Consider the following 18,005-nt stretch of genomic DNA (forward strand, 5'->3'; position numbering starts at 1 on the left):
ATGAAAGAAAAGTTATATAGGTGCAAGTCTGGATGGTGTGTGTCATGTAGAGGAACTCCAATGTGGAAGTGATTCTGTATATCTGCTGCCATTGTTCTTCTAGATCGGTTGGAAGGTCCTGTCAGAGAGGGCTTGGTGAGTTGCTTCATTTCATCTTGTATATGCTGCACACCTCTGCTACTTTGTGGTGAAAGTGTAGGCGTATGTGTTTAAAGTGGTGTGTTTGTGATATACAGTTCACTCCGGGAGTCTAAGTTGTTAGATTACCTTGCACTTTTTATTTCGATTTTGTATCTTGAAGTTATGGATAGAGATGGTAGAGATGCTAGTATTCTTTCTATCTGATAGCTGACCAAGAATCTTTACCATTCTTCACGCCCACCATTGGTTTATACAGGAGGGATACTCAACTTGTTTGGCCACATTGTGAATGCACCTTCCTGGGTCATTAGATCCTGATGTGAGACTCGAACCCAGAGCTTCGGCCTTAGGGGAGTTTACTGTCCACAATACCAGAAAATCTTATTTTTTAAAAAAATATGATGCGTGGAAGGCAAATCAAACTGGCGGCATGGTTCTGAATAGTATTGATTGTTGTTGGAGCTGCCCTTGTCTCTATAATTGGACAGTGATCTGTCACACCCTTGAATCATGCCTTCTGGATGGTCAGGGCTTTTATTTGCCTGGTCCAGTTCAATTTCTGATCAGAGTAGAATCATGAAATCCCTACGGTGTGGAAAAAGAATGTTTCATCCATCAAGTCTGCACCGACCCTGGAAAAGCATCCCACCCAAACCCAGCTGCATCCCCATAACTTCACATTTACCATGGCCAGTCCACCTAGCCTACACATCTTTGGACTGTGGGAGGAAACTGGAACACCCAGCAGAAAGCCATGCAGACGCAGGAAGAATATGCAAGTAGACAGTCACCCAAGGCTGGCGTTGAATCCGGGTCCCTCGTGTAGTGAGGCAGCAGTGTTAACCACTGAGCCATGTAAACCCCAGGCGATTTATGGTAGGGGAAAGGATAACAAAGATAATGCCATGATTTTCAAAGGAAGATGGTTAGATTCTCCCTTTTTGCAAATAATTATTGCCTGGTGTTGCATAAGTGGTACTTGCCACTTGTCAGTTTAAGCTTGAATGTTGTCCAGGTCTTGCTGAATGTGGATATGGATTGCTGCAGTACCTGAGAAGTCTCAATTAGCACTGAAGGCTGCCATTATCAGTGAACCTTCTCAGTTCTGAAGTTATGCCACAGAGAGGTCATTGATGAAGCAACTTGAAACAATTGTGCCTGCAACATTACCCTCAGAGCTCCTGCACCAAAGCCCTGACACAGCTCTTCAGTAGTTTTGCAGGATGTATCAGGGCCCATCTCTTTATACTTGAAGAGGTGTAATAACACAGATTTATCAATTGACAACAGTAGAGGAGGAGGCATTGGTTTTCACTGGAGTTTGCAACCCTTAACTGTCCAAAATTATGGAGCTGCCTGCTGACCCAATTACGTAAAAGGTACACGTGTGTAGTACAGGTCTCGGTTAAGTTGGTTTCAAGTGAGAGAAGTATGATCATTGATTCAGTCCACAGTTTGTCAAAGCAGCTCTGTCAGCACCTTCTAAACTCATGATCTCTGCTACCTATAAGAACAAGGGTAACAGTTGCCTGGGAAGACCACCATGTCGACAATGATTGTTTACTAGACTGATCCCTGAGATGGCAAGACTGATGTATGAAGAGAGCCTGGACTGCTCAGGACTCTATTCACTGAAGTATAGAAGAATGAGGTGGGATGTCCTAGAAACCTATAAAATTCAAACAGGATCAGACAGGCCAATGCAGGAAGCATGTTCCCAATGACCAAGGAATCTAGACCAGCAATCATAGTTTCAGGACATGGGCTAGGTCATTTAGGATTAAGATGAAAAGAAATTTCTTCATCCAGAGAGTAGTGAGCCTGTGGAATTCTCTGCCACAGAAAGTAGCCAAGGGCAAAACTTTGAATGCTTTCAAAACAAAAAGTTTGATGTAGTTCATGGAACTAAATGAATCCAAGGGTAAGGGGAGAAAGCAGGAACAGGGAACTGAGTTGGATGATCAGCAATGATGATGTTGAATGGCAGTGCAGGCTAGAAGGGCTGAATAGCCAACTCCTGCTCCCATTTTCTATCTTTCTCTCTTTGTTTTTCTAATTATGTTTCCAAAGGCAACATTTTGATCAGTAAAAGGAGGCACCCTGGAATGGGTTCTCAGATGGAGGAATAAAACACTCTTGCTAGAATTGGATAGGTAAAAGTGAAACCAAATACAGCATTTCCACCAACTGCGTCAATAGAGTTGTCATGTGTATGTTGTATCAAAAACCTCAGAGAGATCAGGAGGATTACAAATAGCTTCAGTTGTTTGGTTTTTATTCAGAGTGACAACAAGCTTTTGTACTTTTAAAATTCACTACATTTAATATTTTCTGTCTTTTTTAGTAAAGCTCAACTAGCTTGATAATATTCTCTTAACTATAAACTGGATTTATCGCCTTTCTCCACAGTATGCTTTACGGTCTATAGTTACAGTTGTAGTTTAATGATGTAGATCATTAGTGAAGATATAATCTATTTTTAAGCTTATTACTTTATCTAACTACCTTCTAAAAAGGCTGAGCAGGAGAAAATGAAAGTAAAGTTGCAAGAACAAGATCTTTTACTGGATGCAGCAAGAGCAGCTATTTCAGCAGAACTGCACAGTGCAGTGAATGAAAAGCAACAGCTAAAGACTGAGTTGTGAGTATTAAATTTGTCATTGTTCTGTCCATTCATAATCTAAGAAGCAATATGATGAATCATAGTCCAACACAGTTAGTTATATTGTATAGTTCATTTGGATTTGATACAGTGAACTGTGATGAAAGTTAATGAAGTATTATTGTTTAGAATCTTGGGTTCCAATATGGACAGATAAGCTTTAAGTTTGATTTGTGTTTCTATATTATGTGTGTTAAGAAGGGAAGAATTCCGTTTCATTTTTGAGTTCTGTGAGTGACATGAATAGTTCAGGACTTCAGATAACAAGGAAGAGAAGACGGGAAAATATTGGATATTTCCTAGTGAGAAAATGTTCTATGACACAGGAAAACAAGCAGAAATAGTCTTTTTAGAAAGAGAACCATCCAAAAGGTTAGATAGCGTACAGATTTCTGTCAGAGAGACTAGGTTTTCGCAGAAATAGTGCTGTTAGCTGAGCAGTCTCTGAAGTTGATTAGCCCTCAAGGAAGTACTAAGTGATGTGACATCAGTAAGAGAAAGCACTGAAGTCAAAAGACTGTGCAAGAGGAGTTTAAGGAACTCATGTTAAGAAACAATTGAGTTGTGTTAGCAGTGTGGCTAGCTATCTCATGAAGAGACATTAACTGAAGAAGCCAGCACCATGGGAAGCAGATGTTTTCCAGAAGGAAACCAAGCACAACTGGACTAAGGAATAAGGAATTTTAAAGTGGAAACAGGTGGCCCTTCATTGAGGTTTCGGTATCTGTAACGTTGTTGAGAGTCAAAGAGTTGAATCTTTATTTCTGATATTTCTAATAAAAGTTTCAATTGGTTCTTATTTTATTTCTGAAAAATATGATACTTGATTTTATCTGTAACTATGTTACCCATGCCTAGTCAGTATAATTACAAGATTTTTTTCATTATTCAGATATGTGTTACAAAACTACACTGCAAATGATTTCTTTTCACAAAGCTTTTATTGTAACTCATCAGAGAAACGTTAAGATTGGAGCATACTGAGATAAAGCAGAAACTTGAAACAGTGGAGGAAAAGGCAACAGCGCATAAGTTGCTTCTTGAGTCTGCAATTGCCCAGCTGAAAGAGGAATTAAAGGCTGCAGTTAATGAATGTGAATGTATCAAACAAGGAAAGCAAACCCTACTGGACCAGGTAACTTTGATTTTGCTGTAAGTTTGGTACCAGGAGGAGGAAAGCGAAGCAGCTTCCCTTCCCATTTCTGAAGAAGGGTCCTGACCCGAAACGCCTGTTCCTGTTCCTCTGGTGCTGCCTAGCCTGCTGTGTTCCTCCAGCTCCACACTTTCTTATTTGACTCCAGCATCTGCAGTTCTTGCTATCTCGGCTTTGCATAGATTAGATTCTGTTAAATATGACATGCTACAATATATTAATACTATGCTTTTAATTTTTGTAACTACTTGTATTATACCTGAGAAAATTGAAACTAACATTTTTATATTTTTCTTCTTGTAAACATGGTAATAGATTCTGCAACTGAAAATTGATGAAACAAACAACTGAAATGTGCAATACCATGCACTTGTATTTATATTGATCTTAGCAGATATATAACTGTTACTTTACCGACTGGTAATTCATAAAACTATTCAATTTTACTTATTAACTTTGATGTTCTGCTTGGGCTTTGTCCAACATTATTCTACTACGAGATAGCTTCATGGCAGATCTCTAAGCAACTGTGTACAATTTTCAGTGTGAAACCTGCAGTTGTGCTTTCTGTTGCCCTGAAGTAGCGTAGTTCACAGATGCCAATTTACCTCGATTAATCACAAAGGATTCCCACAACAGCTCCTGACAATTCTGAATTATAATGTATCAAAATTTGGTATCGCTTTGTGTAGGCTAAAAATACTGATTTAATTGATTTTTAATCATGACTTAAAAAACGAAGAGCAGTAGGGGATAATGCTATGGCAAAGGCGATAGCATTATTTAAAATTGAGAACATAAAACAAAAAAACCTGTTGTTATTTCAGTTCCTAAAAATAAATCTTGAAAAGACATAATCTCTTGCTGTTATGTAGGAGCTGCTATTGTGTGCATTTCAAATAAACGTCAGCCAAATGCCAGCACTAAAATCCAGCAGCCATTCCTGGGATGTTGTATGATTTTCATTTAATGTAGAGATAATTTGTAGATTCATGTTCATTTAGCATCCAACATTAAGATTGTATAAGTTGATTCCATATGTTGGAATTGCATAATATACCAAGTTTTAGGAACGCGCAATTTACTGATTGTGAGTAGTATTTCTTTCATCAGATTTCAACAAATGTCCAAAAAACACACTTATAGCTTCAACAGCATGCTAAACTTCATCCAGCTGAAGTCACTTTGATAAATGCAAAGACAGCTAAGTAAGGTATTCAATTTGATTTTAGCCCAGTTGAACTAAGAACAGTTGTATTTTCTGGATGAGTGGGAAGTTAAGTATAAAATATCTGAAACAGGAATTTAACATTTCACAAAGCTTGTCTACTTTCAGATTAATGAAAATAAATTGATTAATTTAGTGTTGTCACATGCTGTAAGATATAGTGAAAAGTGTTGTTTTGCATGCTGTACAGGCATATTGTACCATACAAAGTGCATCAGGGTAGCAGATAAGTTAGCAGAATATAGTGTTACAGCCATAGACAAGGTACAGAGAGAGAGATCAAAATTAACATTTGAAAGATCTGTTCAAATGTTTGATAACAGTGGGGAAGAAGTAGTTCTTCAGTCTGTTTGTGTGTGTATTCAGTTTTTATTATCTTCTGCTAGGTGGAAGAGAGTATAACCAAGATGGAAGAGGTCTTTGATTATGTTGGTTGCTTTCCCAAGACTGTGAGAAATATAGACGGAGTCAGCGGTTGAAAGGCTGGTTTGGACTGGACCTTGTTCATGATTCTTTCTAGTTTCTAGTGGTCTTGGCAAGAGCAGTTGCCATACCACACTGTGATGCATCCAGAACGGACGCTTTCCATGGTGCATTTATAAAAATTGTTAAGAATCCCAGTGGACGTGCAGAATTTCTTTCGCCTCCTGAGCAAGTAGAATTATTGTTATGCTTTCTTCACCATTGCAATGATGCGGGTGGACCAGAATGGATTGTTGGTGATCATCACTCCCAGGAACTTGATGCTCTCAACCGTCTCCCCCTCAACATCGTTGATGAAGTCAGGGGTGTGCCGTCCACTCTGCTACCTGAAGGCATTGACCAGCTCCTTTGTAACATTGATGGAGAGATTATTGTCTTTATACCGTGCTGCTCAGTACTCGGTCTATTTCATGTATTCTGTCTTGTCGTTGTTTAAGATCTGACCTACAACAGTGGTGTTGTCAGCAAAGTTGTAAATGTAATTGAGGTAAAATTTAGCCACACAGCCATGATTTTATAAGTACAGTAGGGGGCTGAGTACGCCATCTTGCAGGGCACCAGTGTTGAGGGTTATACTGGAGGAGGCGTTGTCGCCTCTTCTCATCGATTTGCGGTCTATGGGTCAGGAAGTTGAGGATCCAGTTACAAAGGTGGGAACTGAGACTTAGGTCTTGGAGTTTAGAGATAAGTTTGTTTGGAATTATTCCATTGAAAGCGGAATTGTAGTCTGTATGTAGGATCCTGATGTAGGTATCCTTGTTAACCACATGTTCCAGGGCCAGGGAGGTGGCATCTGCTATGGACCTGTTGGGCGGTAGGGGAATTGCACAGGATCATGGCAGTTTGGTGGGCTGGAGTTAATGTGAGCCTCCCGGGCAGTAGGTTGATTGTAGAAATCCTGTTGAAATAAAGGCAGGTGGCCTCCATTGAAAGGTTTCAATGTCTGCCTGGTCAACTGCGTTTCCTGAGTCTCAGAAAACCCAGCAGATAAAAGCAGACAAGCAGGACCCCATCCAGTAGGCAACAGTTTTCACAGCATTGCTGTTAGGTCAGGTTGAGCAAGACTGTTTCCATCAAGCTAACGTACACTCAATTACCCATAATCCCTCACTCTGTCATCAGGTCCTTTTACCTGTGAACAGTCCACTGCAATCAACTTTTAAAAGTTCTTGTCTCATACTATTAAAATTTGCCTTAAAAACTTTAACTTCTGTGGAAGGCTTATCCTTTTCCATAATAATTTTGAAACTAATAGAATTATGATCTCTAGACCCAAAGTGTTCTGGCACTTTTACTTCAGTCACCTGTCCTGCCTCATTGCCCAAAAGAAAGTCTAGTTTTGCTCCTTTTCTAGTAGGAACATCCATATATTGATAAAGAAAATTTTCTTGAGCATATTTCTTTCAAACCTTTAACACTATGGTAGCCCCAATCAATGTTTGGAAAATTAAATCCCCCATTATTACAACCTTTATTATGCTTACATATATCTGAGATCTCCCGACATATTTGTTTCTCAGTTTCTCTTTCCTATTGGAGCATCTGTAGGACAATCCCATCAAAGTGATCTTTCTTTCCTGTCTTGTAATTTCTATCCATATATTTCCACTGGATGATTTTTGAGAAATATCTTCCCTAGTGACAGCAGTAATGTATTCCTTCATCAAAAATGCCACCCCCTTCCTTTCTATCCTTTCTATAGCATCTAAAACCAGGAACATTTAGCTTCCAATCTTGTCTGTTTCTCAGCCAAGTTTCTGCAACAGCTATGACATCCCAATCCCATGTTCTTAAACATGCCCTGAGTTCATCGACCTCCCCATAAGACCCCTTGCATTGAAATAAATGTAGTTTAGTTCTTCAGAGTTACTGCATGCTCTGACTCTCTCTTGTCTTTGTTTTTTAATTGATGTGCTCTCCTCACATTCAGAACCTATCCCAACAATCCTTCCATTTACACTGCTACTTAGAGAAGGCTAGTGGAATAATTCTATTAGTGTAAAGTTTTCCTTAATAGAATGAGCAAATCTCCCTGCTAAGAAATTGGTACCTTTCCAGTTTAGGTTCGACCTGTCCTTTTTGAACGGGTCTTTTTTTATCCCAAAAGACTTTCCAATTGTCCAAAAACCTGAATCCCTGAACTATACACCAGCTCTTCAGCCATTGGTTTATCTCCTTTAACGTTTTGATTTCCCCTTGTTTGACATTGGGAGTAAACCAGAGATTATTACTTTTTAGGTTACATTTTTAATCTTCTACCTAATCTCTTAAATTCACTCTGTACTGCTTTAATCTTTTCCCTATAAATGTCCTTCCTCCCAGTGTATCCAATAATTTCTGGCTTTTCAATCCCACGTTTAACAATATACTTGAAACGTTTAGAAACATCCATAATCCTAACACCAGGAAAGCAACAAACCATCCTAAATTTACACTCACTACCACAGAATCACCTGTCTATGCCCTTGATAGGAGAGTCTGCTATAACAATAATTCTATTAAACCTTGTCAAACACTGCCTACCATAAGAACCATTGCAAGTGTCCAATAACTGACTGACCCTTCCATTTTCCTGGGAGAGACTATCCCCTTCAACTGATCCAAAAACTGAATATCTATTTGATAGAGGAACAGCCACCAGCGACTTTTGAACAACTACTTAGCTTTCCTGGTAGTCATCCATCTATATAACTGATCCTGCTGGATAATTACTTTTCTAATTTCACTAGCCATCTCACTCTGTACTTTATATATGATCTTTAATAATATTGAGACTAAAAAAAAGTTTCAATAGCACCTTACCTATAAAATTAGCTACCTTTCATTGCTTACAGAAAATAATGTTAAAATCTAAAAGAATTTTTAAAAAACAAACATATAAATTTTAAATAAAATCAAACATTTAGCTGATTAACTGAATAAAAGTGAGTCCTTTTCAATAAAGTCCTTGATGAAAAAGTTATCTTTTCTGCAGCTGTACACATATAGAATTCTCTGGAACGAGAACATAATTTTTTTTCAAAAAAAATCCTTTTGCATGTAATTGAAAACTCTCTAAAACACATAACTTTGATTAATTTCTGAATTAAGAACAAAAAATCTCAGCCATTCACTGTAGTCTCTTTAAACAAAAACATTAAAATAAGTCAGTTTGAAAAAAATCACAAATTTTTTGTTTTTTTTTGAATGTTAATAAAACAAAATGGAAAAAATCTTCCATTAGTAAATTATAACAATTGAAATAGCTGTAAAACAAACTATAATAAATCTTTAAATATACCTGCAATCCCAAGAGCATCTGCAAGATCCACACTGCTGCACTGGCACTATTAGGCAGCAGTGCTAACCACTGAGCCATTACCCCACAGAGTAGTTCATTGGCCAACCAGCATGTTTGCAGAAATGAAGCATTGCTGCAAAAATGAATAAGCTTGCAAGTAGAATAAGCACAGGAATGGAACCAGTACTATATGCCAAAAATAGGAATAGCGATGAACACACAGACAGAAGTTCTCCGAGCACCAATAAGATGAACACAATGGGAATGTCTTGTAAATATTTACCAGAATATCCACTCCAATAACCACACTGCCACTCTCTGGTCAATGTCAAATATTGCAGTTAGAATTGACAAGAGTAAACTGAAATTCAGCATAGCCAGGGACATGCAGTGGGTAGTATCACTATTACTGATCATTCTAAACTGTGTTAAATTTTTAATTTTGAACACCTAGAAGGGTCTAACATTGGCAGCAAATGCAATACTATCCATTCTTTGCTCATGTCCAAGCCAATTTTCACACACATTGAATTCAGCCGTTTGACAGGCATGTAAATGTAGGTGGTATAGTGGGTCACAGCACCACTTACAATGCGGTATCAAACTGTTGAAATCATTTATTATTATAAATGTTTTGATGTTGCAGAATTTAAATATTGCTAAACGAACAAAAGAAGTTGAAGCATTTTGTCATGCCCTCAGAATTAGAACATAAGCAACAGACTTGAAGAAAGGGATTATGGAGTCACCCAATTCTCTGCTATTTCCACAAGCAACAGCCTGAATCAATCAGAATCTGCCTGATTAAGATAATTAACTGTTCTTGCTGAATCTTCACACCAAGGACCTATCAGGACTATCTTGTCATTCCGTTTAAAATGATGTTCCCTTTTCCTCAAGTCTGCTTCGTGCTCTAGTTCTGATGAGTGCAAGGTGAACAGTTTCAACATTTTGAATTCTTTTAGCAGTGTTTTAATATCTTACAGGCAATTTGAAATATATTAAATAATATAATTCCAATTATAAAAATATATCAAATTTAAAATATATGCCACCTTAACTGTGAATATGTTTAACCTTAACATAAAATGAATTTGACACATAATGCCCATAGCAAAATCTTTTTTAATTTTGGGCTTAATGTTATTTCTCTGCCACATTTTTCACTTAACATAAATATCCATATCCACGCAAATGTCAAAAAATTGGCAACTTGAACATTACAATCCTATATATAATATGGAGTTGTAAAATTATCCATTCAGGATCATGTAGCTAGATATATGATATAGATTAAGAAATTTATATGGTCTATTTCAAATTTTTTAAAGAAAAACACTCGTCAAGCATTGAGCAGGATTGTTGGCCTTGATACATACTGAAGTATTGTCTCTGAGTGGGAGAATTTTAACTTTAAAATGTACAGATATTTTAATTTTTTCAACATCCAGTTTAGTGATGTCATTACACACCCCTGAAGCAGGGACTTGAACTCAGACGCTGGCTCAAAGGTAGGAATGCTACTGCTATGACACAACACCACTGAGGGAGTGAGGAATAATCACAAGTGGTATGGAAGATTGTGTTTTTCTTTAATTCACTCTCGGGATGTGGGTGTCTCTGGCTAGACTAGCATTTGTTGCCCATCCCGAATTGCTCAGAGGGCAGTTAAGACCCAACCACATTGCTGTAGGTCTGGAGTCGGTGCTCCTAAAGAACATTAGTGGACCGAATGAGTTTTACCAACAATTGACAATGATTCCGTGGTCATCATTAGACCCTTAATTCCTTCTTTATTGAGAAATTTACCAGGGTTTAGAATGGACAGTAGATGTAATATTACCCACTACATGCCCTTAGCTATGCCAAATTTCAGTTTACTCTTGACAGTTCTAATTACAGTATTTGACATTGACCAGAGAATGGCAGTGTATTTATTGGAGTGCATATTTCTTGGTAAATATTTATAAGGCATTTCCACTGTGTTCACCTCATTGGTGTCTTTGTGTTCATCACTATTCCAATTATTGACATACAGCATTGGGTCAATTTCTGTGCTTGTTCTACCTGCCAGCTTATTCATTTTTGCAGCAGCATTGTCCTCACTGAAATGCTTCATTTATCCAGCCATGCTCATTGTCCAGTGAGCTACTTTGCAGCATGGTGGCTCAGTGGTTAGCACCGCTGCCTCAGCACCAGGGACCTGTATTCAGTTCCACCCTTGGACAACTATCTCTGTCTGTGTGGATTTTCTCTGGGTGCTCCAGTTTCCTCCCACAGTCCAAAGATGTGCAGGTTAGGTGGATTGGCCATGCTAAATTGCCCATAGTGTCCAGGAATGTGCAGGCTAGGTGGCTTGGCTGTGGGAAATGTGGGCTTACAGGGATTGGCTAGGTGGAATGCTGTTCGCAGGGTCAGGTAGTGGCCGAATGGCCTGTCTCCACACTGTAGAGATTCTGCGAATTCTAACACAGATGCCAACTCCTGCTTTGCTCACTACATAGAGCTTCTTGTTAGTATGGCCTCTTCACTGAAGTGTCTCTCTGGCCTTCCTATGATGCAGTTCTCTCAGATTGATAAATTCTTGATCTCACAAGGAATTAAGGGCTACGAGGAGAGGGTAGGTAAGTGGAGTTGAAATGCCCATCAGCCATGTTTAAATGGCAGAGTGGACTCGATGGGCCTAATGGCCTTACTTCCACTCCTATATCTTATTGTCTTATATAATTTCTTAAGTGTAATTATGAATTTATGTAATAACAATGTAGCAATTTTTATCATTGGCTGTCACTAGCAGTGTCCTTTCTCCTGAAAAAACTCCTGATTAATGTCTAGGAGCACATTTTATTGTTGCACTAAGTTTTTCTTCATCCTCTCTCTTTCAATCCATTCCAAGGAGCTTTTGGGTTTCAAATAACAATGGTTAGATTTGTGTTCTTTTTATATTATAGTTTGTTGTAAGTATTTCTGCAAATGTAATACCTAATTTAACTTATACTTTACTTATCCTTTCTTAATAATTGAATCTTGTTTGCCAATTCATGACTAAGAAATTGTGTTGAATTGTATCTTAGAACCTCAATTTATGTTTATTTTTGTTTTGTCAAGCTGTGGTTTAAACATTGTGGTTTACAAAAATCATTCTTTTTTTCTGGCAGACAAATAAGACAATTGACAATATTACAGAGGAGAAGAACAAATTTGAGAAACAGCTGACTGAAAAGCAGGTGCAGTAGTAATAGATTCTTTGGTTATGAATATCAGTGGTCTTCAAATATACCATCTTTGCTGTCACTTTTGGGAACAAGGAATACTGCTGATGAGTGTACTGCTGAGATTTTGTGTGAAATTAGAGAATGTTATAGTAAAAATACTCTGTAACACTTTAGCCTGATTATTCACTGGAATGTGTAATGCAGCAGTTTATTTATCTTCATTTCTTCACGTTGAAACCAACCCAATAGCCTGTTCCCACTTTTCTCTAATATGCATTGATCCCTTTAGCCTCAACAGCTATATCCAACTCTTTCTCGAAATTATACAGTGTTTTGGCCTCAACTGCCTTCTGTTGTAACAAATTCCACAGGTTCACCACTCTCAGGGTGAAAAAATTTCTCTTCTCCTAAATGGTTTACGCCTTGTCCTTAGCCCCAGTTTTGGCCTCTCTTGATCTCGGAACATCCTTCCTGCAACTATCCTGTCTAGCCCTCTTATCTGAGATCAGAACAATGGGATAACTAATGGAGATATGGATGGTTGAATATTTTCTGGATCAAGTATTTTGGGAGGCAAAGGAAAGGAAAAGTACGAAGAAAGTCAATGAAGAAATCCTGATCACCAACAAGGGTGAAAACATCTTGAAGGCATGTTGTCCCAGGCCTGGCACCATAAGGTGAAGAACCACATGGAGGATACATAGAATCACAGAATTCCTATATTGTGGAAACAGACCATTCAGCTCATCAAGCCCACACTGACTCTCCGAACAGCACCTCATCAGACCCACCTCCGACCCTAGACACTGTGGGCAACTTAGCATAGCCAATCCACCTAGCCTGCACATCTTTGCACTGTGGGAGGAAACCAGAGCAACCCAGAGGAAACCCACGCAGACACGGGGAGAATGTGCAAACTCCATACAGACAGTTGCTTGAGGTGTAATTGAACCCAGGTCCCTGGTGCTGTGAGGCAGCAGTGCCTGCCAGTGTGCTACCCCCATCTGCATTATTTCACAATTGGCTGCCAACAAGTATATCTTCCATGTGGTCAATGTCATTTTTGACCAGACTGCCACAATTATCCACTTTAGCTGTTAAGGCGCGTTGAACACAGTAGACTCTTACATTTGTCAATGTGGTTGGGTTTCTACATGTAATGGAGTCAGTGACAGTACATCTGTGGCAATCAAGCTATCCTCATATGATCTTAGAGTATTGATCAATTTGCTGTGACCTTATTCTATCAGTGGCATGTCACTACCGTAAATTAGCTTGGAACGTGATTGAAGTATAAACCATCCCATTGGCACAACTCTTTTTGTTAAGTATTGGTACCAGTGTCCATGAATTAAAATCCATTATTGCCACAGTCTTTGGGCCATGCATTGAACGGTTTCATCCTTTTTACACTGTGCCAGTTTGCTTGTAGTTCACCTCATAATCCAGAGAAAAAGGAAAATGTAGAGAAGAACTGTTAGGGAATGTGTTATTCACAGAACACACAAGACACAGAACTGTCCATTTCCTTGGCACCAGAGAAGCCACATACCAAATGAGTTTCATGTGAGCAGAACTACCTGTCTGTTCCCTTGACTGTATTGTCATAAACTACTGCATTCCTACTCTTTGATGGATCCCCATGTGGTTCTTCACCGTATATATCAGGCTTGGGATAACATGTCCTGAAGATTTGTCACTGTTGCTCGTGAGCGTGATTTCTTCAATGTCTTTCTTCTTTCTTGGTGACTGCCCACTTACGATTCTGAATTCTGTTTGGCTGTGGGTGGTGACTTCCTGAAATGTTTGATCCAGAAAACATCAATCCATCCTATGCCCATCAGTGATTCCAGAAGCAACTTGAGCTCAGAAATCTTCAGCCCATGTCCAAGCAGCTGTCGTCAGAAGTATTGCCAATTATTGTAAAGAGATTTTGAAGATAAAGGGTCAGTTAAGAAATTAAGTTCTGACTTTGAGTTGAGATAATTATTTTTTAAATCTACATAGTTATGATTTTGATAACAAAACTTTAATTATTTTATGCAGCTTAAGGTGGGTGCATTGACTGCTGCTTTGGAGAAACAGGAGAAAGAAAAAGAACAGCTTATAAAGCAATTAGCAGCTCTAGAACGTCAGCAGGTGAGCAATAAAATGCTCAAACACAACTTTAAAACTTAGCAGGTTTGGGAATGGAACTGTTTTGTGTTACTTTCAACATTATTAAAGTGTTAATGTTTCTCTCAGTATTTCTTCCATGTTATTAAGATTGAGAAAACACCGATACCATGGCTCCAATATATGTAGCAGGGTGCAGTTGTGCATTCTGGAAACTTGGAAGAAAGGGCTTCTTTTGTGTCCTGCCAAATTTGATTGAATTTTTTTGTCTGTTTCCCTTATATGGCCATCCGTTTTAAGAGCTCAACCAACTGTCAAAGGAGTCTACCTTTAATATCAAACCACAGGCAGCAGAAAGGAGGAATCAGGAGGGTCCTGGGAGGAGATTGTAGGCTTGGATGGAGATAATTCCTGCACCGTGGCCAACCAGAGTTTATTGTTTGCCAAATGAATAAAAGTTAGAAGTCACAAGCCAACCATACAGCACCTGTTTCTCCTTTAGTGTAAATGGTTATGGTTTTTGAAATGTGGCACTTTTGTGTTTGTCTGCTGATTGCAAGACAAAATCTTCCACTTATATGTTTCTCTTTTTAGCAATATTCAAGGAATTAATTAATATACTCAGCATTACCGAAGGTGTTTTGTAACTGTTCTGATTTGCACCTAATTTTCAGGTGGAAAACCATCTGGATCAGATTAGACCAGCCAATTATCTGCTCCATACGCTTCCGATTTTACTTTTCTTTGAATTGGAAAGCAAAATTGGGTTAAATGTGAATCTGCAACTGTCGGCTTCTCAGCAGATTCGGTAAATAAGAATGATCCCTTATGAGCTAGAAAGTCAGAAACAAAGGACAACCCAATGGAGAGAAGCTTAATAATTTAATTTTCCTTTTTTTCTGTGATGAGTAACAGTAAATCACACCTAATATATTTCATTTGTGTCTACAGTTATAATAACGGTGATGAGTCTGAATGTTTAAAGCCGTACCCGTCACTTTTTTTAATAGATCTGTTCTTTTCTTTCCCAGCATGCACAGGAGCAGGTGGAGCATGCCCTTGCTGAAATAACGGAGAGTAAAAACAAGTTGGCATATGACAAGGGAAAGCTACAGGTATTATAAATTACTAATACCAAATTCTCAGTTTGTTGTAGAAACTGAGATATTAAAAATGGTAATGCTAGTCAATGGAATTTAGCAGATAGTGAAGGATACATTTTTATCTTTACAGCCTGAGAGATACTTGGCACAGTGGATCAACTATTGTTTATAGATTCAATCTGAATTTTGTTCACTTAAAATCATTGAAATGAAAATCAAATGAATTCTACAATGGTCGGCAAACTCCTCCTTTTCATGATAATAAAATGTGAGGCTGGATGAACACAGCAGGCCAAGCAGCATCTGCTCCTGAGATGCTGCTTGGCCTGCTGTGTTCATTCAGCCTCACATTTTATTATCTTGGAATCTCCAGCATCTGCAGTTCCCATTATCTCTCTCCTCCTTTTCATGTATAGCTATGTGTTTCCTCAGCAACAAAACCACTGGTATATATTTGTCAAAAGAAAGTCCATGGAATTGTAAAGTTGACTGCTTGGTGATTTTTAAAAAACAGTTTTATGAACAACTGTATTTCTTCAAATGCCTTTGGTCTTTTCAGGAGCCAGTTAATTTGAAAACAATCTGTCATTCTGTTACACATACAATGTGCTATTTTATCAGCCTTGATTCAGCTGATAGAACTCTGACCTCTGAATCAGAAGGTTGAATAACCAATCCCACTGCAGACATAATTTGGGCTGACACTCCTGTGTATAATGGGTGAAGGAATGCTACATTGTTGTAGTATCATGTTTCAGTTGAGATAATAACCTAGACCTCCGTATTGAGTGAACTTAAAAAATCAACTGGCAGTTTTGAAACAGAAGGGTTGACTTATCCCCAGCATCTGAGCCAATATTTATTCCTAATCACAAAAAAAATTATCCGATAATCAGCCGATGTGAGCTTGCTATAAGCAAATTGTCTGGCATGTTTTCAGTTTCTTAGTCTAGTGTTATATTGTACTGCTTCAACACTTTACTGGCTGTGAATTATGTAACCACCACTTCTGGGTAGCCCAAAGAGCACACAAGTGGTCAAGTGAAATGTCCACCAGACACCTTTTATTATGACAGAAAAAGTGGGGTTTTACAAATATTAAATCGAGTGAAATTCAGCATTAGTACAACTGACTGTTGTATTAATTTGAAATTATCCCTATTGAGAATGAGTCTGGCTAGGGAACAGAGATCATTTTATTCACATACAGCTCTATTCAGAGAGATGGGCAAGCTACAGATTTTTATACTTCCAACTTCTTATTTCCTGATTGTAGATTTCTTCACTAATTGTTTCCTTACTGTTTCTTCACCTTCTTTCCTCAGGGTTTCCTTCTTAGTAACTTTGAAGGAGCCAGAAGTGCAATCTCCTGCTCAAGAGTTCCATTTTCCAAATGATACCAGAACTTTTTGACCCCACTGCCAGAAGATGCTTTCTTTATTGTGGCCAGGGTATCCCCTGTTGCAGCATGCCACAGCCTTTTATCAGATTCATAGCCCAGGCAAAGTCTGCGAGCACTAAGAGTAACTGGCAGTGACCATCTTTGCCATGCAACTATGCAAGTACAAATAGCCATCTGCGGATGCCCAAACAAGCTAGCCACCTTTGCCAGCCATCTTGCCATTCACAGCATACACACCATTACCAAACGTCTGTAACTTGGCGACCTTGCACTGAGTGTTCCATAGGCTCGGTCTCTCAAAAATTAGTTTGTGCATTTTGCAAATGGCCCGTTATAGCTACTGTCGGCCAATGCCTTTTGCTTTGAAATGATTTTCAAAAATTCCAACACGTGATGTGAATTATATTCTTGATAACACATTTTTATAAGTGTTGCAGGTTTACTTGAAAAATTGACATAGAACTTCAGGGGAACAGGTAGCAGTTATTCATTTCAAATACATATATGGCGAAAAAGCCTTTACACTGAAGCTTAAAGCTCACAGTGCAGGATTAGAGAACTCATTCAAGCTTTGTACATGTTATAGCATGATATTGCAATGCCTCACTTCAATATCCGTCTTTATTTCCCACAGTTTTATAGGCATTAACTATTCTTCCAATGATAGTTTGTCTTCTAGCTACTGACATTGACACTGAGTGCAGTGTTTGTTATTCATTTCTCTCTACATATGCTTTGCTGACTTTGTTTACTACAGACTACATGGATGAAACTTAACTCATTTAACCCTTTCAAGAAATTCATAGTTTGGTTGACAGCTCAAAGACAATGTCAAAGGATAAGTTGACTTTGTGAGCTTATTACTAGAGGTTTGTTTTGATAAGGGATTAAAAATGAAGGGAATGAGAAAGCATTGATGGGCTTTCATAAATACCTACATATATATACGCATTTCTTTCATGCGATGAAGTCTTCCTCAGCTGATATTAATTTGGCATGCAGTCTATAATTGGACATAGAGATGATTAGGGTATGAGTAAGCATAAAGTTGGCATGGGAATGGCTGTACTAACGAGGTAACAGCAAAATGACCTAATATTCAATAAAAACTGGAAAAAGTCCCAGTGAACCAAGACTGCCCTTTTGACCTTGGCACTGGAGACCCACTCAGGCAGTATCTGATGTCCATCTTGAGGCCTCTGATCCACATTGAAGGAAGTTTC

The 18,005-nt window shown here is 38.4% G+C and overlaps 1 protein-coding gene across 1 annotated transcript in view; it reads left to right on the top strand.

The window, feature by feature from the left end:
• LOC125457743 (coiled-coil domain-containing protein 150-like) overlaps nt 1–18,005 on the top strand; it is an 85,820-nt gene that overhangs the window by 18,969 nt on the left and 48,846 nt on the right. The window contains exons 11-15 of the mRNA XM_059651089.1: nt 2,658–2,782; nt 3,761–3,938; nt 12,106–12,174; nt 14,209–14,301; nt 15,309–15,392. Of these exons, the coding sequence (XP_059507072.1) occupies nt 2,658–2,782; nt 3,761–3,938; nt 12,106–12,174; nt 14,209–14,301; nt 15,309–15,392 (549 nt within the window). The remainder of the gene's footprint in view (nt 1–2,657; nt 2,783–3,760; nt 3,939–12,105; nt 12,175–14,208; nt 14,302–15,308; nt 15,393–18,005) is intronic.

The sequence above is a fragment of the Stegostoma tigrinum genome, chromosome 14 (genome assembly GCF_030684315.1).
Source record: "Stegostoma tigrinum isolate sSteTig4 chromosome 14, sSteTig4.hap1, whole genome shotgun sequence".
Taxonomy (NCBI): domain Eukaryota; kingdom Metazoa; phylum Chordata; class Chondrichthyes; order Orectolobiformes; family Stegostomatidae; genus Stegostoma; species Stegostoma tigrinum.